The sequence below is a fragment of the Cynocephalus volans genome, chromosome 10 (assembly GCF_027409185.1).
Source record: "Cynocephalus volans isolate mCynVol1 chromosome 10, mCynVol1.pri, whole genome shotgun sequence".
Taxonomy (NCBI): domain Eukaryota; kingdom Metazoa; phylum Chordata; class Mammalia; order Dermoptera; family Cynocephalidae; genus Cynocephalus; species Cynocephalus volans.
Genome location: NC_084469.1, coordinates 5105027 through 5133004, shown reverse-complemented (window position 1 = coordinate 5133004; position 27978 = coordinate 5105027). Strand labels below are relative to the sequence as shown.

The window sequence follows — 27978 nt, the reverse complement described above, 5'->3', positions numbered from 1 at the left end:
TAAAGAGAGTCTCTCAAATTTTCTAAGTATAGGACCCCCCAAAAACCTGGATCTGCCCCAGTATAACTAAATCTGGGACCATTTATTGAGCAGTTATTATGTGCCAAGTACTGTGCTAGAGTTTATCTCCTTTAAACTCTAGCACAGTATGCCAGATGCTGTTTTACAGATGAACAAACTGAGACCCAGAGAAGCTCTGTCACTTGCCCAGGATCACAAAGCTAATATGTGATGGAGTAGAGATCTGAACCCAGATCATCTTGATCCTAGAGTTCTCTGTTCTCAACCCCCTTACTGTGGAAGTGCCTGCCCGTAACTGCACTCAGCTCATGGAAGCAAGTTAAGAAAGGCAAGTGTCCTTCATTCTGCAGTCCCCAGTAGGTGCCCCTGATCTTCTCTTGACTAGTACAGGTGTGCTCCAGGCTGGGGCATTCTAACTAGGGTTGCCATACTTAACAAATAAAAATAGGGATGCCCAGTTAAATTTGAATTTCAGATAAACAATGAATAATTTGTTAGTATAAATATATTCCAAGCAATATTTTGTTGGAATTTTCAACAAAAATATGCCTTCCTTCCGTCCCCACCCCTACCACCAGGCATTAGGAATAGGGTCAGGGGCCCTAGGTGGAATGCAGTCTGGGGAGGTGGAATTAAGCAGGGTAATAAAAGGCAAGGGACAGAGAAGAAACCTTGAATGAACTGGGTGCTGGGTGCACACATAAGATGTTCTAAGAAGGATTTAGATAGAAGTCCCTCCAATTTGACTGCCTTTCCCCCAAGTTGTAGCTCTCCTTAAAAATCATACTTTTCAGATTGGAGAAGATGCCTAAAAGATTGAAGAAGACGTTCAGGGGAGTCCTGGAAGCCCGAAGTTCAACACAACACATCCTCCTCCTTGACTATCAATTTCACTTGAGGATGTGGTGGGAAAACCACTATTTGGCCTTAAAATAGATAGGATGTCATGGAGTAGGATGCAAACTCCCCAGGAATGTTGAAGATTTACAAGATTTTAAAACCTGAGATTTAAAAGAGAGTTAAGGAAGGCAGCCTAGAGAATCTGGGCCAGACTCCGGGGTAGGGGGCGGATTCGCCCTTCCTCTGCTTTGAGGGGTTCTCCAGGGAAATGTGGGAGATCTGCTGCAGGCAACCCAGGCGTCCGGGCGCCGGCGGGGACGCACCCAGGCCTGCGCCGAGAGAGGGAGAAAGTGGAGCTGGGAGCTGCCACTCCCAGACTGGCTGGAATGCAGTTGGAGGGGGTGGGGGCGCGCGGGCTCGCGGCACAGGAGGAGGCGGCGGCGGAGGGGGAGGGCTGCTCGAGGAAGTATAAGAATGAAGTTGTGGCGCTGAGACTCCCCTCCAGCAGGACCGGAGAGACGCCAAGAGCCCCGCGGGCAGCCGTGCGCCCCTTCCCGGGGGCCCTTTCCGGCGCCGCGCGCCCGGCCCCGTCCCCTCGCCGCGCCCCGCGCCCTCGCAGGCTGGTCCAGCGGAGCCATGGGGCCCGAGCCGCAGTGAGCACCATGCAGCTGGCGGCCTGGTGCCGCTGGGGGCTCCTCCTCGCCCTCTTGCCCCCCGGAGCCGCGGGCACCCGAGGTAGGTCTGGTGTCGGGAGAGGCTGGAGCAGCGACGCGACCCTGCAGCCCGGGTCCTCCGCCGAAGTCCCCGGGCGGGGGCGGGCGCGGGCAGAGGGGGCCGGACGAGCTCTTCCAACCCGAATCCAGGCGCTCAGGGCAGCCCCTCGGGCAGGGCGAGGGGCAGTTACGCCGAAGAGGCTTCGGATGGCCCGGTCGAGAGCCGGGCGCTTTCCAGACCTCCTCCGAGGCTCCGGGAACTTGTCAGAAAAGTTCTGAAATTGTTCGGAAAGTTTCCTCCCGAAGGGTGTGTTGCGTAGCGCGTGTGGGTGTGTGTCCCCCCTCTGGAGCCCCCTCAAGCTTTCTCAGAGCTTTTCCAGTTGGCAGCCTCCGCCTCCGGACTGGACTGAGCTGGATTCCTTGGGGGTCCCCTCTGCCCTGCCCCTCCCCCGCCCCTTCCCCGCCCCACTTCGGTCGATTGGGTTCGGCTACTGCAGCTCCGGGCAGGGTCGGGTGTGGAGGGGGAGCCGGGGGCAGCAACCTGTCCTGCCGGAGCCCGGGAGCAGAAGGTGGCTGGTCGAGCTGCAGAACTGCCTCATGCTGGGGTCTGGTTTGGGGGGAGGAGGAGATGTTTGTTTTGAATAAATTTCTTTAGGGCCGACTTAAGGACTGTGTGCTTTGTGACGTTTGGAGCTCATGGACCATGCAGGGGCAGTGATGGGTCTCCTGGTTTGGAGTGTAAAGTGGGAGAGTTCCAAGGGAGGATTCCTGGGCAGTTGGAGCAGAGAGAGAAGCTAAGAAATAAAGCCAGATGGGGGTAGACAGAGGGCTGGGCTGTTCTGCTGCCTTTTCCTTCATGTTGTGTGTGGGGAAGGGTGACGTGGGGGCCGCGTGTGTCCTGACCCATCTGTCCATCTGTGTGCAATCATGATAAAAGCTGACGTTCATTGTGCCAGGTATACTCTGCCATGCACTGTGTGTGGTGTTCTGCATGCGTTCCCTCCTTTAATCCTCAGAATGAGCCTATGATAGAAGTCCTACCAGCATACCCATTTTCCAGGTGACAACCAGGGCTTAAAGAGATCCCAGTAGCAACCAGTAAATGGTGGGGCCCAGCCGCACATTCAAAATCACTACGTAGCTCTACCTAGAACAATGGGCAACACTGTTCCCCAAGTCGCTGGGCTGTGGGGAAGATGAACTGAGAGTGTTCTGGGAGTAGTGGGTGGTTTCCATAGGTCGGGGAGTCTGGGGAGGGGGTGAATGTCATCGTGGCTGTGCATTGCCTGAGGGGCCCTCTGTCAGTGCATCGCCGTGTTATTCGAGGGCTGTCAATGTGAGTGTCTGAGGCTGCGTGTCTATGCAAGGGTGTTCCTGAGTTGTCTGGGCTTTGTGTTGTCAAACAGCATTCTGCCTGCTGACTTGGGGACACAGGCTGAACTCTGCCCTCCAGGAACTCCCTCAAGGTGCTGGGCCAGATGTGCTGTAAACAGCAGGAGGTGGCCCCAGGCCTTCTCAGGAGGAGGAAGGCGCTGCTCTCCCTTAAGCCCAGCCTTTCCCTCCCGGTCTCCCAGGCGGGCATCTTCACCTCTGACCTTCTGATGAGAAGGGTGAGGCCAGGCCGAGTGTTGCCCTCCTCACCTTGGCCTGGGAGTTGAGCAGGCAGAGAGTGGCCGGGTTGCTGCAGAGCTGGGATCTGACTGGAGTGGGTTCTCTCATGTCCCCTCGACCTGCACTGCTGGGTGTGTTGTGCAGGGGATGGTTAAAAAGGCAGCCCTCACCCCAGGGCCAAGGGTTGGGGCAGGAATGTGGGGGAAGAGGAGACCTGGGGGTAGGCCCAGAGGGTCAGGATTTTACTGAGTTCCTTTCTTAGAGGTCAAGGTTTTGTAAATTGCATCAAACACATCCTTTTACTCTTGCAGAGTTCATTCATATTTTAATTCCGGTATCATTCTCCAACAGCCTCCTTCCCTCTTTTTACTATATTTAGGGAAAGTACTCATTTTAATAGTCAAGAAAAAAACACTTGAAAAGATAGGATCAAATGTAAAAAGAAAAATACATTGCATTCCAAAGTCAAATACAGAGCACTTTTTATTTTCTCCTCGTTTTGGATTACCCGTACTCCTGCTGTATGAACCTCTCTTGCCTTAACTTTTAAAAAATGTACAATGAGCTTCCTATATGCCAGGTTTTTAGCCATAGATAGTTTCATTTCATCTCTGCAACAATCCTGTGGTGTAGGTGCGCAGATGAGAAAACTAACTTCAGAGAAATGAAGCAACTTTTCCAAGGCTCCCCAGCTATCCAGTAATGTCCAGGGACTCTAATGAGGAGGCATTAAGAATTGGTCAAAGTCTTATTCCATTCAACAGGAATGGGTTAAGCAAAGCCTTAGGGGCAGCCAGGGCCAGACGGGAGTAGAGATGCTCCTCTGCTGTTCAGGTAAATGACCTTCCCATCCACTTATCGAGGCTATAGAAAGAGGAGCTGAGCTGGGGGGTCCCTGGGGTCCCCTCCTGGCTGTGGAGTCCTCTCCTTTCCTGTCTAGCCCATGCCTGCCCTCCCAGTGTGGCAGGGGACTGAGGTCAGGAGGGGAGCAGCAGCCACCAAGACACACAGGGCTGTGGGCAAGAGAGACAGCTGGAGTGGAAGCATGAGGGGCCACTGGGGGGCTGGGGTAAGGCCCTGGATAGTTGTGTCTGCCCCTTGGTGATGGAATGATCTAGAAAGAGACCCCCCTCTACTGGTGGAAAGCCCCTCTAGAGTGATATCTCTGTCTTTTCCTAGGCCACCCATCCTCCCCACCCCTGGGAAGAGAGACAAGTTAGGGGCAGGGATGTGTGCTCTGTTAAGGAGTGGGAGAATTATTCTAGCTAATGTTTGTGTTGCCCCAGTCCTGTTTACAAAGCCTTGTCATGTTTACAGAGTGCTTCCCGATTCACGCTCTCACTTAACTCTCATATACCTTCTCTGAGGAGTAAGAGTTGTTACAGCCAAGTTTAGGTCAGTAGATATTCATTGAGTGCCTACTAAGTCACAGGCGGTGCCGGGCTTAGAGGTGAATCTGATCTAGCTTCTGCCCTGAAGGTCTAGGGACTTGCTCAAGGTCACACAGTGAGTGGCCGAGACAGGGTTCTGTCTAAAGACCCTGAGCCCAAGCCCTGGTCTCATATCAGGCCTGATATACCAGGTGTGTGTGATGGGGGAGTCCTGGTATCACTGCCATGGGCTCTGGCCCCACAGCTCTGGGAGAGGTGAAGCTTTGGGGATGCAGGTGGTTTTACTGGTAGTGTTCATGGAAACCTAAAGGAGGAGAGGCTTTCATGCTATGAGCAAGAGAAGCAGTGAGGCCTGAAGGCTGATGGGACGAGAGAACTCACTTAAAACCCCCCAGGACTGGGGCTAAACCCTGACCACCAAGTCTAGCAGGAGGGACATGAAAGACTGTGACCAGCTCTGAGCAGAGGGATGGATGCCATGACCTCAGTTGGGTCCTTTTGGTCTGGAGAGTCCACTTCATTCATTCAGCAAACAATTCTCCAGCGTGCACGGTGGGTACTGCCCTGGCTCTTTCTCTTGCTGTCTTTGCCCTGGAGAACTGGAGGTTGGGGTTTCAGAGAGGGGGGCAAGGTCCTGGAAATGAAGAACAGCCTGTGTGGAATTAGGACCTTTTACTCCCCAAGAAAATCAATGGGGGTAGGATGGACATAGGGACTGTGACGAGGACTGGTGAGGGGAGACTGGTAAGGAGCTGGGGGAGTGTAAGGAAATGGAGGCAGGGGAGGTGTTGAGGAGGCCATGTCGGGTGGGTTGCGGGTATCAGCCACTGAGCCTCCAGCTCCCTGGGATTCGGTTGCAGGGTCCAATTTTACCACCTGTCTGCAGACACTTGGAGTCTTAATCAGACTTAAATTGGCCACAAATTAGGTAAACAAACTTGCCAATAGGGTGGGACCACACCCTTTCTGTCGTTTTTTTTTTTTTTTTTTTTTTTTTCCGTGACCGGCACTCAGCCAGTGAGTGCACCGGCCATTCCTATATAGGATCCGAACCCGCGGCGGGAGTGTCGCCGCGCTCCCAGCGCAGCACTCTACCGAGTGCGCCACGGGCTCGGCCCGGACCACACCCTTTCTAACCCTCCCACCCAGTCCAGCCACCCTGCCCTGCCTAGGACCTGTAATGTTTATTGGTGACATAGGAGAGTTAGTGTGTATTTACATTTTTGTAGGGTGTGAAGTGTACTTGTGTGCGTGCAGTTAGGCCTAGCGGAAGGAATGTGGGATCTAAAGTCAGACAGATCTGGGTTCAAATCCTGCCTCTATCTCTCACAAGCCATATGACCTTGGGAAAATCAGGCCCTGCCAGCCTGAGTTTCCTCCTTTGCAGAACAGAGGTTGCAGTCCCAGTCCCTGCAGGATGTTATGAGGATCCACCTAGAGTGCCTGCTGGGCACACAGTAGGTGCTCGGCTCCGGTCCCTGTGTTGTTGTTTTCCTATTGCCTAGCTGCCACAGCTGGTGTCCCTGGGAGAGGGCCACAGGGGGTGGAGGTCCTGTCCCAGGCTTGGGCCAGGGCCTGGGGTCTGGGCTTGGAGACAGCTGTGCCTATGAAGCAGCTGAAGCTGGAGGAGGTCCTGGCAGCAGGTTGTTATTTTGGGCCTGGCCTGCCACCCCCAGCTCCTGTTCCTCTGGGGAGTCTGCGGGGGGAGGGGCTGCAGAAGGGGGGTGCGAGTGGGTGAGGCCTGGCAATCTCTCTCCTCGGTCTGGAAGATGGACCCTTGAGTTCTATTTCTGGGCCCTCCTCTTTCTCCTTCTGCTTTTGTCCGTATCTGCCTAGAGGGTGGGGATAGAGACCACTCTGAGTGTTCCTGAATGGCCACCAGTTTGTGGCCATTGGCTCAAGCTGAGAACTGGGGGCTTTTGCCCTGCCAACCCTTCTCCAGCTCTCTGGAGGTGGGGGTGGGGTGGGGTGGGGGCGGGGTATCTCACTATCCCCTAGGATTTGACCTTAGGCTCCCAGTTGCATGGGAGAGCAGGGTCCCTGGTGTCAGACCCCAAGTCAGCCACTGCACTGTCCCTGAATCTGTTTGTAGTCTGTGGGAGGTGGAGCAGTGACTGACAGGAATTCTGGGCAGCTCAGGCACCTGTGGACCTGTGTATCTGAGGGTGCCCTCCACCCACCTCCCCGCCACAGCCTTCTGGGCAGGACGCACCAGGTGATTCATCTCACTAGAGCAGAAAAACGAGTTCAACTGGGCACTTTAATCTCCCCCTGCTGGCAGGCATGGTGCTGGGTGCCATCCAGATGCCCCCTCATCAGGGGTGGTTCACCCCCTCTAGGATCTCTGGGCTTAGTGGGCACTTCTGGTCTCAGGGACACCAGGCTGGAGTCCAGGTGGGCCAGGTATGGTAGTTCAATCTGATGTTCCTTGGTTGATGGTTGGCACTGGGCAGGTATGCAGGGCTGACGTAGTGCCTTTGTGGCAGGAGTTTCGTGGCATAGATTCTGCCAGCTGGTTTTGGAGTCTTGCCCTGAGGAGGTGGCAAGGGTGAGGGTGCCAGCGTAGGAGCCTTTGGAGCACGCATCGCCTGGCCTGGTATCCTCAGCCTGGGTCCGGATGCACACAGCTGGAGTCTGATGCTCCTTTACTCTGCATCGGGGAGTTCCAGAGGTCTCTGCAGTGACCAGCTTCCTGGCTGCCCCCATGCCCCAGCTACGACTCCAGCTGACCCTCCTTCCCCACTTTCTGGGTGGCATTATGGGGTGGGTATCCCTTGCCAGGAGGTTGACATGTGGGTGTGTTGGAATGGCGTAGGGAGAATGCCCTGAGTTTGTTTGCTTGGGAGAGGAGCAGGGGGTATCCAGAAGATTCATGATTCATCATCGCCTCTCTTGGGGGATTTTTACCCCTTGGCCCTGAGTCGTGCCTTTGGGACAAAGGGAGGCTTTCTTTGCCAGCCAACACCCTGTATTGATGGGCAAGTTCAGTGGGGCTGGCACACTGGGGCCCCCTCTGGATGCTCAGGGTGGGACCAGCCAGAAGGAGCCTCTCCCTGGTTTCCCTGCTCTTCCCAGACATGCAAGCTTTCTTCTGCTGTTAACTCTGCAGGTGCAAGGGGCATGGGAGGAGAGGTCCCTGTCTGAGTCGGCGGGACTCTGGGGAGTGAGTGTGGATGAGGCAGCCAGGTAGAGGAAGGTCACTGGGCAGTGTCCTCTGACCCATCTGCTCCCTCCTGCCAGTATGCACCGGCACAGACATGAAGCTGCGCCTCCCAGCCAGTCCCGAGACCCACCTGGACATGCTCCGCCACCTCTACCAGGGCTGTCAGGTGGTACAGGGCAACCTGGAACTCACCTACCTACCCGCCAATGCCAGCCTCTCCTTCCTGCAGGTGAGGCCCATGGATAGCCCAGCCAGGTCCTGCCTCTAGCTGGGCTGAGCCCTCTGCTTATAGGTGGGTGGTAAAAGAGGGTGTCCCTCTCTGCATTTCCTCTCTTGTTATGGTTTCTCAACCAGGAAGTCCTTTCTGTTGTCTAATCCCCATTCGTTCTACTGCAAAATCAGTCGACTCCCTCTCTATAATGTCGCTGGCTGTGGACATCTCTGGATGGGATGCATCTATATTTCTGCTAAATTTTGTGCTCTTTTGCCAGCATGATTACCTCCCCCATCCACCTGCCCCAGGCTAGAGTAATGGAAAGGGCTGGTGGGAGATGCGGGTTCCAGGTCTGGTTCTGCCACTGAGGAGCCATGTGAATGACCCTTAGCTTCACTGGGTCTCAGTTTCCTTATTTATATATTGGGAGCAATAGGCATCTTGGGGGACCCATTGTGAAGATCAAGAGATATGTCTGTGAAAAGGTTATGAGCAGGAGAGAGAGTAGAAACTGGCCTGCTGAGTTATGTTCATGGGCCTGGAGTGGGGCCCTGTGTGCATTGCTGGGCCTGTCCAATTGTCATCTTGTCCAGCCTTTCCTTTTATGGATGAGGAAAGTGAGATGTACAGCAGGCGGGGCACTTGCTCACAGTTTACAAAATACCACACCCCCAACCATTATCTTTCTTGATCGTACAAGAATCTGGTGAGGCAAGGTGGGGAGAAGCTTGAACTCCATTTTATGCATGAGGACTTCACTGTGGCTGGGGGCCTTGCCCAAGATCCCTAAGCACTGGGTGACCCCAAGGAGGCCCAGGCCTGCCTCAGCCCCACCCTTCCCTATCCCTTCCTAGGATATCCAGGAGGTGCAGGGATATGTGCTCATCGCTCACAGCCAGGTGAGGCAGGTCCCATTGCAGGGACTGCGAATTGTACGAGGTACTCAGCTCTTCGAGGACAACTATGCCCTGGCCGTGCTAGACAATGGAGACCCACAGGACGGTGCTGCCCCTGCCATGGGGGCTGCCCCAGGAGGGCTGCGGGAGCTGCAGCTTCGAAGCCTCACAGGTGGCCTTCACCATCATTGAAACCTTCTCTTTATTTATTTATTTATTTATTTATATTTATTTATTTTGAAACCTTCTCTTGATTATCGAGAGCTGACCAGGGCCGCTGCTAGCCACAGGAGGCTTTGTGAATTAGAAGCGGTGTCCTCTCTGGGTGGTTACAGGCAGAGGCAGGGAAGGTGCCCTGTGAAGATTAGAAAAAGATTTCCCTTCTTTCCAGAAAGTCTCAGCTTGGGCCAGCATGCACAATTTGATAACTAAAATGCGGGCTAGGTTTTTGTCCCCACGTGGCTGAGTGCAAGTGTGCAGTCAACAACCTATGACACTGTAATGTGGTGGCCCTGGAGCTGACAGTGTCCCAAACTCTGGGTGCCAGGATGTTTGCATGCCTGAGCCCATTTCAGTCAGGCTGTAATCCTGCAAGGGAAGCATCAGTGTTCTTCTCATTTTACACATGAGAAAACGGAAGCCTGCAGCAGGTAAGCGACTTGCTCAAGGTGATACAGCTAGTTAGTGGTGAAGCTGGGTTCAGACTCTGCAGTCTCTCTTCTAACTACCAAGCAATGTGCACAGGGCAGAGGTGAGAGGCAAGGAAAGAGCTCATGTCCCTGTGGACATCTGGACCCTGACGTGGACAGCTCACTCCTCCCCGGGACTCAGTTTGTTCATGTTGGAGGGCAGTGGGCAGGGCTACAAGAGGCTGAAGGTATCTTCTCTGCTCCCCCAGGGAACCTGGCAGTTGTTTAAAAGGCCTGCTCCCCTTTTAGAAGGCAGGAGGGCCCTGAGGGAGGACAGGAGGTCACAGAAGGGGCAGGGGTCCCCTGATTATTGCTCACTCCACAGAGATCCTGAAGGGAGGGGTCTTGATCCGGCGGAACCCCCAGCTCTGCTACCAGGACACAATTCTGTGGAAGGACGTCTTCCACAAGAACAACCAGCTGGCTCTCACACTGATCGACACCCACCGCTCCCGGGCCTGTAAGCTGCACTCTCCCTGCCCGCAGCCTCTTCTCTCAGGCCCCGCGCTCCTGACTTACACCCCCTCTGCAGCCACGGACCCTGCCATTTCCTCTTTCTCAGTGCCTGCTGCCATCTCCCTGCATCCCCTCGTCTCTGTGGTTCTCTGCCTTTTCTCCCTCTGCTTCTAGATCGTGTCTCTGCTTCTGGAGTCTTCTCTTCCCTCGCTGTGCATTCTGCCTCTTGGTCTTTGTTGCTGTTTGTGTCTCGCTCTGTAGTTAGCCATCATCCTTCTTGTCCCCATACATCTCTCACTGCCTCTCTGGTTCTCTCCTCAGGCCGACCCTGTTCTCCAGCTTGTAATGCCTCCCGCTGCTGGGGAGAAAGTTCTGAAGACTGTCAGAGCTGTGAGTCCTAGGGAGGGCCAGAATCTGGGGGCTGGGCAGGATGGAATACAGGTGACATGGGAGGGGCGGGATACCAGACCTGGGGTGTCTTCCCTGGGGCAGAAAGTCTCCCCAGAAGTGGATGCTGGTGAGGGTCTGCAGCCCTCATCCTTGCTTTTGTCCAACAGTGACACGCACTGTTTGTGCCAGTGGCTGTGCCCGCTGCAAGGGTCCGCTGCCCACCGACTGCTGCCATGAGCAATGTGCTGCTGGCTGCACAGGCCCCAAGCACTCGGACTGCCTGGTATGTGCCTCTGTCCTGTGCCTGCCAGCTCCCCACCTCCCCGGGGTGCTACCCTTGTACCCCCGGCACACCAGAGAACAACAGTGTAGTGACAACCAGCTGTCTGTGCCCCAGGCCTGCCTCCACTTCAACCACAGTGGCATCTGTGAGCTGCATTGCCCAGCCCTGGTCACCTACAACACGGACACCTTCGAGTCCATGCCCAACCCTGAGGGCCGGTACACCTTCGGTGCCAGCTGTGTGACTGCCTGTCCCTGTGAGTGCCAGGAGAACCTTAGTCTTCATTGTTTTGCTGGGGTGGCTGGTCTATGTAAATGGGGCCGCTGTTGGGCTCTGGAGAGCTGGTCATGATGGTTTGTGGCGAGCTGCCTTCATCTTTAAACAGCTGTGGAGCAGGTGGCAGCAAAGATAGGCAGCTAAGAGCCTAGCCTTGGCAGCCAGCCCGTCTGAAAGCTGGCTCTACCACTTACTAGTCTTGTGGCCTTCTCCTTGCTCTGCCTCAGTTTCCTCATCTGTAAAGTGGGGGCAAGAATATTCCCAGCCTCATAAAGTAGTAATAAAATTTGAATGAGTTAGTATTTGTAAAGCTTTAAGAATGGTACCTGGCAGATACTGTCATAAATGTCAGTTTTAATACTTACAGTCTGAATAGATCAGGGTTTTATTTTACAGCTCCCTTATTGACTGATGGACATTTAGGGACTGGGCTCAGACCTGGGGAACCTCTTTCCTCCTTTCACAGGAGACGGGAGTGGGCCTCCGGGTCCTGGCTGGACTTTCTCGTGGTGGGTGAGAGGATGAAGCGTAGAGCAGACCTGAGTTCAAATCCTAGCTCCTCCGCTTACTAGCACAGTGGCCTTGAATAATTTAATTTACATGACTGTGCTTTGGTTTGCAAAATGGGAATCTAACGGTTCTGATCACATATGATTGTTGTAAGGAGTGAATGAATGTCAAGTGCTCAGACTCATGGCGAGGGCATTTAAGTATTTGTTGGTATTATTCTTATTGTACCTGGGCATGGTGACACTGCTCCTCGTGGGGCGGGAAGAGCTAGGGCACATGGATACATGCTCCTAATCTTCTCAGACAACTACCTATCTACCGACGTGGGATCCTGCACCCTGGTCTGTCCCCTGCACAACCAAGAGGTGACAGCTGAGGATGGAACACAGCGGTGTGAGAAATGCAGCAAACCCTGTCCCCGAGGTACCCACTCACTGCCCCTGGGTCAGATGCAGTTCCAGTCCCTCTGCACATTCAGCTTGGCCTGTCCCACCCTTCCTTGGGCCTTTCTGGGACCCAGTCCTTTTCTCCCACTGTCTCTACCCCTGGCCCTCCCCAGATCAGTTCCCTAAGTTTCCCCATGTCTCCTGCCAGTGTGGGGAGTGGGTCTGTGGTCCCAGGAGGGGACTGCAGACAGGACCCTGGTGCCCCAAGTGGCTGCTGAGATGGCCCCTTCACCACCTGCCCCCACTCCCTGCAGTGTGCTACGGTTTGGGCATGGAACACCTGCGGGAGGCCAGAGCAGTCACTAGTGCCAACATCCAGGAGTTTGCTGGCTGCAAGAAGATCTTTGGCAGCCTGGCGTTTCTGCCAGAGAGCTTTGATGGGTAAGGGTGGGCACAATGGCCTGAGGCAGTGTCAGGGCAGACGGAGAGGACTGAGGACTCAGATGTGGCAGTACCTGGGGGATGGCAGGAGACAGGTGGCAGACCAGAGGGAGCAGGGACTTTTGGGGGGGAGGGTTATTTTTGTAAATGATCCATGAACATGGACTTGTATGGAGGCCAAACCATTCAGATAAGGTAAAATTCCCCTTGATTTCAGGGCAGCTTTATTCATAATAGCCCCAATTTGGAAATAACCCACATATACATAAATAGATGAATAAGCAAACAAACGGCGCAATGAAATTCTGCTCAGAACAAAAGGAAATGAACTACTGATATGCACGGCATGAATGAGTCTCAAAAACATCATATGGAGCAAAACAAGCCAGACGCAAGATTCCACACCAGGGCTGGCCAGTTGACTCAGTTAGTTAGAGCTCTGTGTTGTCACACCAAGGTCAAGGGTTCAGATGCCCATACTGGCCAGCCACCAAAAAAACTCAAAAAACAAAACAGAACAAAAAGGACAAGATTCCATACTGTATGATAATCTTTATGTGAGGCTCCGAACAGACGAAACCATTTGTGAGAGAAATCAGAACAGTGGTTGCCTCAGGGTCGGGGCCTAGAGAGGGACATAAGGAAATTTCTGGGGTGATGGAAATGTTCTGCACATCGATTGGGGTGGTGGATGCATGAGTGAATGCACTTGTCAAAACTCATCAAACTGTACACCAAAAATCTGTGCATTTTATGTATGTAAATTGTGCTTCAATAAAAAAGTGTGTTATGAAATGAAAAAAACTCCCTTCAACACTTGTTATCCCTACTTCCCTTTCCTAGGGGACCACTGTTAACAGTTGTGTGTGTTCATCCAGACCATTTATACACAGGTAGACACGCACATGGAGGAGCTCAGCTTTCATTATTTTGCTGGGGAGGCTGGTCTATGTAAATGGGGCATATCATGAGGACCGTGCTGTTGGGCCCTTGCTCTGGTGAGCTGGTCATGACAGTTTGTGTCTTTCAACAGCTGTGGAGTGGGTGGCAGCTAGAGAGGCAGCTAAGAGCCCACCCTTCAGAGCCAGACCGTTTGAAACCTGGCTCTAGCACTTATTAGTCTTGGTGGCCATGTTGGTGTGCCTCAGTTTCTTCATCTGTAAAATGGGGGCAGGAATAGTCCCAATTAAGGTGGTTGTATAGACAGCTCCCTTATTTAGTGATAGACATTTGGGTCATTTTCAATTTTTGCTCTTATGAACAGTTCTGCCTTGTATGTGCCTCTGGGAACAGAGGCCATTGTCTGTAGGCCACATTTCTAGAAGTACAATTTCAAAATCAAAGAATATAAATACTGTTTTGCTAATCCTGTCAAACTAGGGCCTGGATTTTGAAGCTCAGATGGGAATAGCCGGCTTTGATGGGCAAAGGGTTTAAGTGGAGGCATTAACGAAGGGATGGGGCGTGGAGTGGCAGGCCAGCTCTGGGGGTCATGCCCACCCTCTTCCTGGCCCTGCTGACTCCTCTCCTGATCCTTCTAGGGACCTGGCCTCCAACATGGCACCCCTACAGCCTGAGCAACTCAGAGTGTTTGAGACTCTGGAGGAGATCACAGGTGGGCTCTGTCTCTCTGTGTCCTACTCTATGGGGTCTGGGGGGTCCTTGCCCTGTCCCCCCACCCTAGCCTCACTCTCTGCCTGCAGGTTACCTGTACATTTCAGCATGGCCAGACAGCCTGCCTGACCTCAGTGTTTTCCAGAACCTGCGAGTAATCCGAGGACGAGTTCTGCATGAGTGAGTATGGGGGGTGGGGGGAGGGGACCTGATAGGGGGAGGAGTGCCTGTGAGAAGTCTGGGCACAGGCGGGTATTCCTCTTCCCCAGGGACACAGCAGTAACCTTTCCACGAAGAGTTTTCAGAGTGTGCTGGGGCCACGGGGAAGGTGAGGGCAGCCCTTGCTTACCAGGAAGGAGTCAGGTGCCCACCCTGCAGCTGACATCCTTCCTCCCATAGTGGCGCCTACTCTCTGACCCTGCAAGGGCTGGGCATCAGCTGGCTGGGGCTGCGCTCACTGCGGGAACTGGGCAGCGGACTGGCCCTCATCCACCGCAACACCCGCCTCTGCTTCGTACACACGGTGCCCTGGGACCAGCTCTTCCGGAACCCGCACCAGGCCCTGCTCTACAGTGCCAACCGGCCAGAGGACAAGTGTGGTAAGACAGGGAGCCCAGCGCTGCTCTCTCCCATCTGCCAGCACACATGGGTGCCCACGTGCCCCTGGCAGCAGCTTTCTGGGACTTGTGCAGGCTGCCTGTCCTTGGAGCACCATATTTGCCTTGGCTCTGGCTGGCTTGGCCTCTCGGCATGGTTCTAGCTGGTCTTACCGCACTGCCCTGACACCCTTCCCTCCCCTCTGTTCTGGAATCTTCCTCCCCTGCACTACCCAGCACCTATTCCCATCCCTCCAGCCCAAAGCCACACTCACAACCCCTTCCCCTGGTTCACTTGGACCCGGGGCCTCCCCTAAGAGTCCCCTCTGGCCCCCTTCCTCCTCACTGCAGTGGGCGAGGGCCTGGCCTGCTATCCGCTGTGCGCCCACGGGCACTGCTGGGGTCCGGGGCCCACCCAGTGTGTCAACTGCAGCCAGTTCCTTCGGGGCCAGGAGTGCGTGGAAGAATGCCGAGTACTGCAGGGGTATGCGGGGTGGAGAAGGGGGCGGCTGGAGGGGTGCACAGGGGCTCCCCCAAGACCCCCTCACCACTCGTTCCTTCTCTCAGGCTCCCCAGGGAGTACGTGAATGACAGGCACTGTCTGCCGTGCCACCCCGAGTGTCAGCCCCAGAATGGCTCAGTGACCTGCTTTGGATCGGTGAGGTGCTGGTGGAAGCAAGCAAGGGGTGGGGGGTTGTCAGGGACGTGGCAGGTTGGCAAGAGGCTGCAGAGTGGGCTAAGGCTGGTAAAATGTCCCTGGGGAGGGCTCTGAGCTCAGAGCTGAACAGCAGAGGGATGGAAAGAGAGAGAGGCTGGGAAGCTGGGGACTTTGGGGCCCTTCAGACTGTGAAAAAGTCCCAAGCAGGCCTGTATTCTGGCCTTCCATGGTTGTGCAAAGGTGGTTAGACCTGTGGGCTCAGGCATCAGCCTATCTGGATTCAAACGCAGGCCCTGCTTCCAACCTTGGTTTCTCATTCATAAAATGAATATTATAATAGGACCTACTTCGTTGGCATGTGGTAAGAATGAAATTAAATAGGCCTGAGCACTGAAAAGGCTTTCTACATAACGGTGGTTGTTACTTGCTGTTCCCTCTCTGGGTGCCTCTAAAGCCAACACCTGAGATCAAGCTTTGAAGGAGGGCAGCTAAGGGAGGGGTCCACACAGACTGGGAGAAGAGCAGGGGTGCAGGGGCTTTACCAAGGAGCAGGGTAAAAAGTGCTGCCGAGTGGCCGTGGGAAGCACGAGGGGGAACCCAAGGGCCTGGTCCTGCTGTCCTGGGGGTGTCAGTTCCAGCCACCCACAAACCTTTCTTCCCCACCCAGGAGGCTGACCAGTGTGTGGCCTGTGCCCACTACAAGGACCCGCCCTTCTGCGTGGCTCGCTGCCCCAGCGGTGTGAAGCCTGACCTCTCCTACATACCCATCTGGAAGTTCCCAGATGAGGAGGGCACGTGCCAGCCGTGCCCCATCAACTGCACCCACTCGTGAGTCTGAGGGCCTTTTCTGCAGAAAGGAGGCTTTTGTCTCAGGAGCCTCTCTGGGGCTTTTGCTGTAAAAGGGGGACAACTCTACCTTCACCTCCATCAGACTTCATTTTTCATATCTTTTTTCTCTGAAAACAAATGTAACACATGTTAAAAATCTTAAATTTGAACATGAAATATAAATCAATGTCACTAGAAGTTCTATCCCCTCCATTACTGATTTGGAATATTTCCCTCTAGTTATTTTTATCTGTGCACATTATTATATATGGTAATATATATTATTACTCTACAATTGCTTTTATCAGTGCACATCCTAAGATTTTTGTTTGTTTGCAAATTACTTTTTTTCACTTAACAGAATCTCACAATGTTTTTCCATGTGACAAAGTGCCCTTGCACACTCCTCCCCTGCCCACCCAGTCTCTCCCCTCCCCGGGAAGAACCACTGGATTGACTTGGTGTGCATCCTTCCAGGCTTTTCTTTTTACACTTACATAGATATATTACATTTATATTAGGTTGAGTCATATAAGACTGCTGTTTGTGTAAGTCAAAAATGGTCAAAAAACAGCCATTTCATACAGTTCAACTTATCTTTAATCAGATTTGTTTCTCTGGGTGCACTTTTAATGTAAATGGGATCACACTGTACATATTCTGTACTTGGCTTTTCCCCCCCACTTTATGTGTCTTTTCTTGTGAGTGCACATAGATCTACCTCCTTTTTAAAAAACTACTCAGTCTATAGCATGGATGTAATTTAATCCTGTCCCCATTTCAGGGATTTTTTGCTTATTTCCTTTTTGGGGGAGTTTATTGCACTTGAACTCCGTGTACAAGCAAGCATCCTTGTGCAAGCCCTTTAGTATACAGGTGTTGACATTTAGGGTACGCACTGAGAGGTGGAACTGCTGGGTCTTAGACATTAATTTAATGGTATTGCTAAACTTTTCTTTGGAGAAGTTGTCCCAGTTTACCCTGGGATTCTTTTTTTTTTTTTGGCGGCTGGCCAGTACAGGGATGGAACCCTGGACCTTGGTGTTATCAGCACCACGCTCTAACCAACTGAGCTAACCAGCCAGTCCTTACCCTGGGATTCTTTTACGGAGGAAATAAGCTGAGCTTTCGGACTTGATGTTCTTCCAGGTGCTCCCCCCTCCCTACCCACCGCAGGGAGGTGCAGGGGAGCAGGGATGCAGTGCCCAGGCTGGAGGAGGAATCCTCTTGTGGGGTGGTAGAAAGAGCACTGTGACCTTGAGCCCAGTTTCTGCTTTTGTCAAATGGGGATAATAACCCAGCCACGCCCGCCTCTGGGGTTGTCGTGCAGCTGGAGTGAGTCCAGGAGGGTGGTTCCCAGAATTGTTGATGGCACTCTCTCTCCTGCAGCTGTGTGGACCTGGACGACAAGGGCTGTCCTGCTGAGCAGAGAGCCAGGTTGGCCTGGTCCCCAGATTTGCCCCCCATTGCCCCTCACTTCCCTCCTGGCCCCTGGGTGGTCACTGCTGTGGGGAGGCAGTCTCCTGAGATGATACCTGTCCTTCCCTACCCACTCTTCTGCTGTAGATCCTTCTTTCAATTCACTTCAATTAGTGGACAGAGGACCTGCTCAGGATGCTGGAGGCGGGGGGCTGCAGGGAGAGATAGCTGCAATACCCAGCACCTCCCTGTTCTCGAGTAGCATGATGTCTTGTGAGGGACACAGGCAAAGTTCAACTCCCTGGAACTCGGGGTCGACTGAAAAGAGCGCAGCTGTAGCACTGAGGAGGGAACAATGAATTCTTATCTGGGGATGGCAGGAGGCTTCAAGGAGAAGGTGGCATTTGAGGCAGGCCTTGCAAGAGGGGGGCAGGCATTTCACTTGCATTCAGGTGGAAAGCACTGGGGGGCAAGGTGGCATTGGGGGAGGTATCAGGAAAATCTAGGGTGTGTTCAAAGGTTCTGGCAGGGTGGGCTATTGAATAAGCATGGAGAGGAGTAAGGGGTGAAGTCATGATCAGGTTAGGGTCAGACCCGGAGGGCACAGGCCCTGACCACCAGGCTACAGGGCTGGACTTGATTGGCCAGTGGGGAGCTCTGGGAAGGGCTTTGGGGAGAAAACCAGACTGGAGGATGTCCTAGGCAATCATATGTCCAAGAAGCAAGTATTCATTAGAGGTTTGCCATGTGCCAGGCCCTGTGCTGAGCAAGGGGGTGGAGGGGACAAGGATGATGAGGATGTTGGGGCAACACCCAGGAAGAGCCGAGTCTTGAAGGATGACCCCATGGAGAAATGGCGGCCCAGGCAGCAGGAACAGCATGCGCAAAGGCTAGGAGGTGTGGAAAATCATGACCTATGGGAGAAACACTTGGCTAGAATATCAGAACCACTGGGTCCACATTCCTGGGCCCCACCCCATGCAGCAGTCAGGATCTCTGGGGGTGGGGCTCCAGAATGGTGCAATTAACAAGCTTCTTTGTGATTTTTTAGCCATGAAGTTTTCGAGTCTTGAACTCGCTAGAGGCAAGAGCATAGAGTATGTGGAGATGTGGATGAACGGGGCTTCGATGCCTGCAAGGAGTGTGAACTTTATTTTGGAAGCAGTGGGGAGAGGAGGCAGGTTTTAGAGTAGGGAAGAGAGGGTCAGTCAGCCTGTGGGTCACCCTTCCGACTTCCCCTTGTGAATGCCAAGGATTTTCATGTCCGTCCATGGGGCCCTTTCGTCCCTCCTGCCCCAGACTGCCCCCAATCCCTGACCCTGGCTCCCGCCCTTAGCCCTGTGACATCCATCATCGCTGCTGTGGTGGGCATTCTGCTGTTTGTGGTCATGGGGCTGGTTCTTGGGATCCTGATCAAGCGAAGGCGGCAGAAGATCCGGAAGTACACGATGCGGCGGCTGCTGCAGGAGACGGAGGTGAGGTGGCCTGCGGCCTCCCCATCGGCCTGGGGTCTGCGGCCGGCCCGGCACTGACCCACCGCCCCTTCACCCCAGCTGGTGGAGCCGCTGACGCCCAGCGGAGCGATGCCCAACCAGGCTCAGATGCGGATCCTGAAAGAGACGGAGCTGAGGAAGGTGAAGGTGCTTGGATCCGGAGCTTTCGGCACAGTCTACAAGGTCAGAGTCTACGTGAGGTCCTGGGGTGGGTGGTCCCAGAAGAGGGGCGATGCCTAGATGGGTGTGGTCAGGACTTCCACTGTAGGCGTGTGTGGGGCTGGGGGACAGCCTGGAGCTGGAGGCAGTGCTGCTGTTTGGGAGATAGCAGTTACAGACGCGCTAGCAAGGCAAGCCCCAGTCCAAGTGATGACCGCTAGGAGGTAGGCTGGATCCGGACCCGCTCTTCTCGCCCACATCCTCCTCTTTCTGCTCAGGGCATCTGGATCCCCGATGGGGAGAATGTGAAAATCCCAGTGGCCATCAAAGTTTTGAGGGAAAACACATCCCCCAAAGCCAACAAAGAAATCTTGGACGTAAGCCCCCCTGCCCCTTCCTGCTGAGTGTATAGGAGGGGACCCCCTGGCTGCAGGTCTGGGCCCTGGACTCTCTTCACTGGGGTCTGGGAGATGTGATCCCCCCCAAACCTCAACTCTCAACCTCCCCAGTCTGTGGGCTGTGCTTTGTGATGGATGGGGTAGGATGGGTGAGGGTCCCCAGTCATGCACTCGCCCCTCAGGAGAGATGTGTGGCAGTTGAGGTTTGTGGTCTCCCACACCCTCTCAGTGCAGCCTTGCCCCCAGGAAGCGTACGTGATGGCTGGTGTGGGCTCCCCATATGTGTCCCGCCTCCTGGGCATCTGCCTGACATCCACGGTGCAGCTGGTGACACAGCTTATGCCCTATGGCTGCCTCCTAGACCACGTCCGAGAACACCGCGGGCGCCTGGGCTCCCAGGACCTGCTGAACTGGTGTGTGCAGATTGCCAAGGTATGCACTTGGGGGGCCTGGGCTCTGCGGATCCCTGGGACAAGCCTCTATCTCCATACAGCCTAGGATGGGGATGTTTCCTGGGAGTGCGCCAGGCCCTACCCGAAGGCCCACATGGTGCCTCCCGTTCCAGGGGATGAGCTACCTGGAGGACGTGCGGCTTGTGCACAGGGACCTGGCTGCCCGGAACGTGCTGGTCAAGAGTCCCAACCACGTCAAGATTACAGACTTTGGGCTGGCTCGGCTGTTGGACATTGATGAGACGGAGTACCACGCAGATGGGGGCAAGGTCAGGGAAGGGGGCAGAGTGAGGTGGGGTGGAATAAGGGTCTGGCCCCCGGAAGAGCTCTGAGAACGGCCACCCCTCTCACCACACCCAACAGAGGACTTCCTCCTCTGCTCCCCCAGGTGCCCATCAAGTGGATGGCATTGGAGTCCATTCTCCGCCGGAGATTCACCCACCAGAGTGATGTGTGGAGCTATGGTGCGTGGTGGGGAGGCTGGGTTGGGGTGGATGGGGAGCCATGGCCCTGGGGGAATGTTGGTGGAAGGATGAGAGCTGGGAAGGAGGAGAATTTATGGAAACACCTTAGCATGTGGGAGGGAAGGAAGAGGTTGCCTGTGCCTTCACCTGCAGGGTCTGTGCACTCCCAGGGACTGGGGAAAGACTGGGTGGACCCTGTCCCTGGGGCATCACGTCTCCTTCCCCCGCCATGGTGCCAGGCTCCTGGATAGAGCCTTTGGGCTCAGTACACTAAAGCTCCCTCTGGTTCTCCCACCCCTGACCCCTCTCTCTGCCCTAGGTGTGACTGTGTGGGAGCTAATGACTTTTGGGGCCAAACCTTATGATGGGATCCCAGCCCGTGAGATCCCTGACCTGCTGGAGAAGGGAGAGCGGCTGCCCCAGCCCCCCATCTGCACCATTGATGTCTACATGATCATGGTCAAATGTGTGTGGCTACGCTGGCTGTGTGGAGAAGGCTGGGAGGGCATGGGTGGAGGGGCCCACAAGGGGCAAGTAGGGCACCAAGAGTAGGATGTATGTGGAACCAGGAGCCCTGGTATATTTAAAGGAGCCTCAAAAGCATCTCGTAGCCCTTTTACAGTAAAACTCCAGAGGCGCTCTTACTCTAGAGGAACAGCTGGAGAGAGACTTAAATGCAAAATTAAAAGGGGAAACTAGCAGAGATGCCTAAAGGTTCTGGCTCCAAACCCCAGAGTCTAGAGCTACTTTCCTAGCACCTGAGGGCTTTGGGCTGTCAGTGGGGTTGTCTAGACCGGTCTGGAGATGGAGCGGCAGGGGAGAGGCTGCCAGCACACAGCTGGACCCGCGACGAGGATGCTGAGCCCTCTCCTGCCCCAGGTTGGATGATTGACTCTGAATGTCGGCCGAGATTCCGGGAGTTGGTGACTGAATTCTCCCGCATGGCCAGGGACCCTCAGCGCTTTGTGGTCATCCAGGTACCGGGCCTTTCTGCCCCACCCCTGCCTATGGTGACTAAGAGCACCCACCTGCAGAGGGCGTGAAGGGAGATGACTGCAGGCCTCCAAGCCCAGCCCGCACTTCTCGCCCTCGTGAGCCTTCCCTGGGAGGCTGTACACTGGGCTGGGGAGGGGTTGCCACCCTGTCTCCCTCCTCCCCAGAATGAAGATTTGGGCCCAGCCAGTCCCTTGGACAGCACCTTCTATCGCTCACTGCTGGAGGATGATGACATGGGGGACCTGGTGGATGCTGAGGAGTATCTGGTACCCCAGCAGGGCTTCTTCTGCCCAGACCCTGCCGCAGGCACTGGGAGCACAGCCCACCGCAGGCACCGCAGCTCATCCACCAGGGTCAGTGTGTTCGGTCACACTGTGGTGGCCGCTTACCTCCTCCCACCCCAGTGGACTAGGGTCCCTTTTTCTGATGTTCCCCCAATCATCACCTCTCATGGAAACCCCGATATCCCTAAGGAGGATTCCTATATTTCAAACCCTGTGACCCCATTCACTCCATGGTAACTCTGTCAACCCCAAAGGTGACCTCTGTTTTTCTCCTGTGACCCCGTCACATCCCATGGAGTCCCCATCCCAGATCCACGAGTGACCTCATCATGACTTTCTCTCTTGTCCCCAGAGTGGTGGTGGTGAGCTGACGCTGGGGCTGGAGCCCTCCGAAGAGGAGCCCCCCAGATCTCCGCTGGCACCCTCAGAAGGGGCTGGCTCTGATGTGTTTGATGGTGACCTGGGAATGGGGGCAGCCAAAGGACTGCAGAGCCTCACCCAACATGACCCCAGCCCTCTACAGCGGTACAGCGAGGACCCCACAGTACCCCAGCCCCCTGAGACTGATGGCTATGTTGCTCCCCTGACCTGCAGCCGCCAGCCCGGTATGGAATCCAGGCCCAAGCTAAACGACTGGGAGGTGGGGGAATTGGTGGCAGTGGTAGTGGCAGGGACACATGGGTTCCTTTCCCTAACAAGTCCTCTTCTCTTGCCCTTTCAGAATATGTGAACCAGCCAGAGGTTCGGACGCAGCCCCCCTCACCCCTAGAGGGCCCTCTGCCTCATGCCCGACCTGCTGGTGCCACTCTGGAAAGGCCCAAGACTCTTTCCCCCGGGAAGAATGGGGTTGTCAAAGACGTTTTTGGCTTTGGGGGTGCAGTGGAGAACCCCGAATACTTGGCACCCCGTGGAGGGGCTGCCCCTCAGCCCCACCCACCTCCTACCTTCAGCCCAGCCTTTGACAACCTCTATTACTGGGATCAGGACCCATCAGAGCAGGGGTCTCCACCCAGCACCTTTGAAGGGACCCCTACAGCAGAGAACCCTGAGTACTTGGGCCTGGATGTGCCAGTGTGAGCCAGGAGGCCAAGTCTGCTGAGGCCTCAGGGAGTGGGAAAGACTTGACTTCCGGTCTGCATCACGACAAGGTGGAGAGAGGGCCTCAGACCACATCCAGGGGACCCTGCCATGCCAGGAACCTGTCCTAAGGAATCTTCCTTCCTGCTTGAGTTCCCAGGTGGCAAAGAGTGGCCCAGCCCAGTTGGAAGAGGGAGCAGCACAGAGTGGTTTGGTTGATTTTGGAACCCTGTCCCACCAGACTCTAGGGTCCAATGGATGCCACAGCCACAGTCTCCCCACCTGAGGCAGCGGCCCAGCCTGGCCCTCTTCTTCCAGATCCTTGGTACTAAAGGACTTAGGGGAGCTGGGCCTAGGAGGGCAAGAGGCCCCAAGGGGTGTCTCAGAACGAGAGCGACCTATTCAGAGACTGTCCCTGAGACCTAGTGCTGCGTCCAGGGAAGGGAGCAGCAATAGTGTCAAGATCTAGTCCTTGTACAGAGTGCTTTTTTGTTTCATTTTTACTTGTTTTGCTTTGTTTTTTAAAGATGAAATAAGGACCCAGGGGAGGGTGGGTTTTGTATGAAAGGAAGAGTCCTTGGGGTTGTAGGAGGGATGTCCCTTTCTCTACACCCACTTTCCCCATTTGCAAATATATTTTGGAAAACAGCTGGGCACCAGCCTGTGTCTAGGGGTGGCTCTGTGCCATCCCTTACTGCTCACCTTACATTCAACTCCTCTTTGCCTGGAGGGAGTGGCTAGGAACCCTCAGAAAGCTTGAACGAGGAGTCCAACAACATCCAGTTCCCTGGCTTTTGGGTAGGGGGGATAGGGAAGTTCGGATTTTGATCTGAGAGCCCTTTGACATCCTGATCATTCTTGCTTAGAACAAATTAATACCTAAGGCCACCCAACAGAATGGTCTAATTTCCTCCCTTTGGGTAAGGGGAGTGGGGGGGAGGGATGGGGGAAAAAAGAGGCAGTGTTTACTGTGTGACTCATTTTCCTTACCTTGGCTGTGAGGGAGGAGCTCACTGAATTAAGAGGTAGCTGTCCAGAAAAAGCCCACCTACCCAGCACAGCCACCCTAGTGGTACAAAGACTGGGCTGACCTCTGTGCCCCCCACACTCCCAGACTGGACATAAAAACACACACTAATTGGTGCAACCGTTTGTAGTGCCACTTTATTGCCAATAGCTGACACTGCCCAGGACTAGGGGAGAATAAATTAGATCTACTGTGGCATCTCAGGGGTATTGCCAAGCTGGGAGGGGACTGGGCTCTTACGGGCATTGATCCTAGGCAGGGGGTATAAGGTGGCTGTGGAAAGTCCATGGAGAGCATCTCTCTCCTTCCACAGCCTACAGAAGCTTCTACTCCCTCCTTGTACCCAAAGGGGCAAAGTGGAGGCCAGGGTCTCTTAGCTACTAGGAGCTGAGGAGAAAGAGGCAGGGGAAGCTCCCAGCAGGACCAAAGGGGAGACCAAGGCTTGGACCCCAGAACAGCAGGAACCCGGGTTCCTGTGCAGTCACAGGATGACACAGGGAGGACGGCTGTTGGTGATCTTTTCTAGAGGTTCTCCGTTACTGGCTCTTCGGATGGCCTCAATGAGCTAGAGGGCAGAGATGTGGAATGGGATGACCCTACTGTTGGGGTAGGGTGACCCAGGGGTCCTCCCAGCACTGCAAATACTCACATCTTTCTCATAAGGAAAGCCCCCATTCTCCAGCTTGGAGAACACCAGCTGTCCATTGATTTCGATCTCGAAGGCTCCTGGTATGAAATAACAAATGAAGAAATGATATACTGAGAACAGAGGCAGAAGTCAGGGTACATCCTGCAAAAAGGGCCCTCCACAGTCACTTAACAGGTTCCTTGATGTTCCCCCATCAGCCCCTTTAGAGACTCATTTGAAGCTCAAGTCATTCCCCAACCACAGGTCAGCTCAAAAGAACCTAAGGGAGGCCTCACCTGTATGTCCCTCCATCACTCAAAGGGCTCCCTCCCACCAACCCTACACTATTGCCGTCTAACCGGTTTTTCCCTACAGGCCTCATCTGTGACCCCCTCACCCACGGAAAGGGACTCATGTTGGCTGGACATTTTACTAAGTGCCAGACACTGTTGGGCACTTTATATAAAGCAGCCAGCGTCAGAGATAGAAAGTGGTAGAGCTGGGATTTAGAACACACACTGACTCAGCAGGTGTTCTGCGGGTCTCACCTGTGCCCCCTAGGCGCGACTCGATCTCGATGCCGGGATACTGCTCCTTCACGGCACTCGCCAGCTCCAGGTAGGTCGCCTCGAAGCCGCAGGGTTCACTGGGGAGAAGAGATCTGGGGTGGGCTGGGGCTTCGAGGGAGGGGCCTCCCGTGGACTCACCCCCGTCTGGCCCGGGGCGTGGGGGGCTTCCAGTCGGAGCCGCTCACCAGTACTCCACCACTATGCGGACGCCGCTGCCCGGTTCGACCTCCCCGGGAGGGGGCGCTACGGACATCGGCCCCGACTCCCCGCTCATTGCTGCCCGCTCCGCTCGGGCTGCTGCTTCCGGGTGTGACGCGCCGCCAAGGGCACGTGACGGGGCGGGGCCGCGCGTTGCGTCTGGGCGCCCCCTGCAGGCCACGGCTACTGCTACGTTTTGAGCCTGTACCGCAGCTCGTGAGCTTGCGTCCTGGGACGGGGCCGGGCGGACCGGTCCAGACCACCTTCCCTGGCCCGGGTTCCAAGAGCACAGGGCTTACCGCGCGCCTGGCGTCCGCCGGATTACGTGGCTTTATTTAATCTAATGAGATATACTAGGACTGGCCGGTTAGCTCAGTTGGTTAGAGCACAGTCTTCCGACCTCAGGTCACAGGTTCGGATCCCCGTATCGCCAAGCTGCAAAAAAGAATACACCATAGACCGCAAAGCGCCTTCCAGTTTACAAAGGCAAGAAAAAGTGGTGGGGCAAGCAAAGCAGTCTGGGAATGGGGACTGATAGTGTATAATAATTACGGATTCTCGCCAACATGCTGATGGCATTTTAAACCACTCCATAGTTACACACCCAAATACTCTTAACTGTGCCTTTCCAATCTTCTGCTACTCCCTCTTTTCTGCCCTCAATAAGACTTAGACTGGGGGATAGGGGTAACCCGCTACACGGGCTCTGTGCACCCCTTGCACCTAGTTCTTGCACTTCCCGTCTCATTCCAGCCCTCTGGAGGCTGCCTAGGTCCCCGCTGCCTCCTCCCTCCCTGGAGGACCACTATGGTATTCTAACGGGTCGTCCACTCCAGTGTCCCTTTAAACTGTTCATTTTTTTAAAATTCAGTTATTTGTAGAGTTGTGCAACCATCACCACAATCCAGTTAGAGAACATTTCCATCAACCTGATAAGCTCCCTCCTGCCTGTTTGCAGCCCATCCAGCTCCAAGCACCAGCCCCAGGCAACCACTGATCTGCTTTCTGTCTCTCCAAATTTGCCTTTTCTGGACATTCCATACAAATGGAATCATACAATATGTGGTGTTTGGGTTCTGGCTTCTTTCACTCTGTATAATGTTTTTTGGGGGGTTATCCATGCTGTAGCATGTACCAGTAGTCTGTTCCTTTAATTGCTGACTAGTATTCCATTGTATGCATATGCCGCATTTTAACGATTCGCCAGTTGGTGGACATTTGGGTTTCCGGTTTTTGTTTATTTTGAATAATGCTGCTATGAACGTTCATGTAGGTGTCTTTGCATAGATGTGTGTTTTCATTTCTCTTGAGTAGATTCCTATGGGTGCAATTGCTGGGTTGTATGTTGTTTATTTTTAACTTTTTAAGAAAACTGCTGTGCCATTTTACATTCCCACCAGCAACATATGAGGATTTGTTTCTCCACATATTCACCAATACTTGTTATCTGTCTGTTTGATTATAACCATCTTAGTGGGGGGTGAGGTGGTATATCATTGTGGTTTTAATTTGCATTTCTTTAATGACTAATGTTATTGAGCATCTTTCATGTAGTTATTAGCCATTCATATATATTACTTAAAGAAACATCTATTCAAATCTTTGCCCGTTTTTAATTGGGTTGTTTTATTATTGATTTGTAAGATTTCTCCATATATTTTAGATACAAAGTCCCTAATCTGATATGTGATTTACAAGTATTTTCTCCTAGTCTTTCTCCTAGTTTTTCTTCTTAATGGTGTCTTTTGAAGTACAAATATTTAAAATTTTAGGGCTGGCCTGTGGCTCACTTGGAAGACTGTGGTGCTGATAACACTAAGGCCACAGGTTCGGATTCCTATATAGGAATGGCCGGTTAGCTCGCTTGGGAGAGTGTGGTGCTGACAACACCAAGTCAAGGGTTAAGATCCCCTTACTGGTCCTCTTAAAAAAAATTTTTTTTTAATTTTGATGAAGTCTAATTTATCATTTTTTTCTTTTGTCAGTTGTGCTTTTGCTGTTCTCTGCTTAACCCAAGGCCACAAAGAAGTTTTTCTTCCATGTTTTCTTCTAGAAGTTTTATAGTTTTAGCTTACATTTACGTATATGATCTATTTTGAGTTCATTTTTGTGCACCATGTAAGGTAAGGATCTAAATTCATCCCTAGGCCTGTGGGTATTCAATTGTCAAAGCACCATTTATCGAAAAGACCGGGCTGGCCAGTTAGCTCACTTAGGGAAGCATGGTACTGATAACATCAAAGTCAAGGGTTCAGATCCCCATACTGGCTAGCCACAAAAAAAAGAAAAGTCTATCTTTTTTGCCCATCAAATTGTCTTGGCACCTTTGTGAAAAATCAATTGACCAGAAATATAATGGTTTATAGTTGGACTCTTGATTCTCTCCCATTTATCTATAAATGCATTCTTTTTTGTTTCCTTTTATATTTAAAAAATTCAGATATAATTTATACACATTAAAATTCATCCTCTTGAGTGTACCCTCCTGTGAGTCCTAACAAATGCACACAGGTGTGTATCCACCACCAGAAATGGCTCCATTACCTCCCACAAGTTCCTGTGCCCCTACTGTCAACTGCTCTCCCTCCTCCCCAGCCCCACATCTGCTTTCTGTCATTATAGTTCTGCACCTCCAGTAAGCCATATAAATGGAATCCTATAGTATTCAGCCCTCTGAGACTGGCTTCTCTTTCCAATCTGTCCTTCAATATCAAGAGCAGTCTTTCCAAAATTTAAATTTGCCCACTCCTCTGTGCCTCTCCTTAAGCCCAGATAGACTCTGCAGGGTCTGACCTCTGCCCACTACTCTTGCCAGTCTGGACAAACAGGATGGATGCC

The 27978-nt window shown here is 53.6% G+C and overlaps 2 protein-coding genes across 2 annotated transcripts; one reads left to right on the top strand and one right to left on the bottom strand.

The window, feature by feature from the left end:
* Window positions 1–1288: 1288 nt before the first annotated feature.
* ERBB2 (erb-b2 receptor tyrosine kinase 2) lies at window positions 1289–23366 on the top strand. Its single transcript, XM_063113221.1, has 27 exons — window positions 1289–1596; window positions 7817–7968; window positions 8808–9021; window positions 9864–9998; window positions 10316–10384; window positions 10552–10667; window positions 10782–10923; window positions 11757–11876; window positions 12154–12280; window positions 13822–13895; window positions 13984–14074; window positions 14294–14493; window positions 14842–14974; window positions 15058–15148; window positions 15816–15976; window positions 17366–17413; window positions 18732–18870; window positions 18949–19071; window positions 19326–19424; window positions 19692–19877; window positions 20011–20166; window positions 20286–20361; window positions 20681–20827; window positions 21241–21338; window positions 21522–21710; window positions 21994–22246; window positions 22363–23366. The coding sequence occupies exons 1-27, from the start codon at window positions 1524–1526 to the stop codon at window positions 22716–22718; spliced, it is 3768 nt and encodes a 1255-aa protein (XP_062969291.1). The 5' UTR covers window positions 1289–1523; the 3' UTR covers window positions 22719–23366.
* Window positions 23367–23856: 490 nt separating this feature from the next.
* On the bottom strand, window positions 23857–25253 carry MIEN1 (migration and invasion enhancer 1). Its single transcript, XM_063112512.1, has 4 exons — window positions 25128–25253; window positions 24922–25019; window positions 24395–24471; window positions 23857–24310 (listed from the first exon to the last, which is right to left on the bottom strand). The coding sequence occupies exons 1-4, from the start codon at window positions 25214–25216 to the stop codon at window positions 24227–24229; spliced, it is 348 nt and encodes a 115-aa protein (XP_062968582.1). The 5' UTR covers window positions 25217–25253; the 3' UTR covers window positions 23857–24226.
* Between the last annotated feature and the right edge of the window lie 2725 nt (window positions 25254–27978).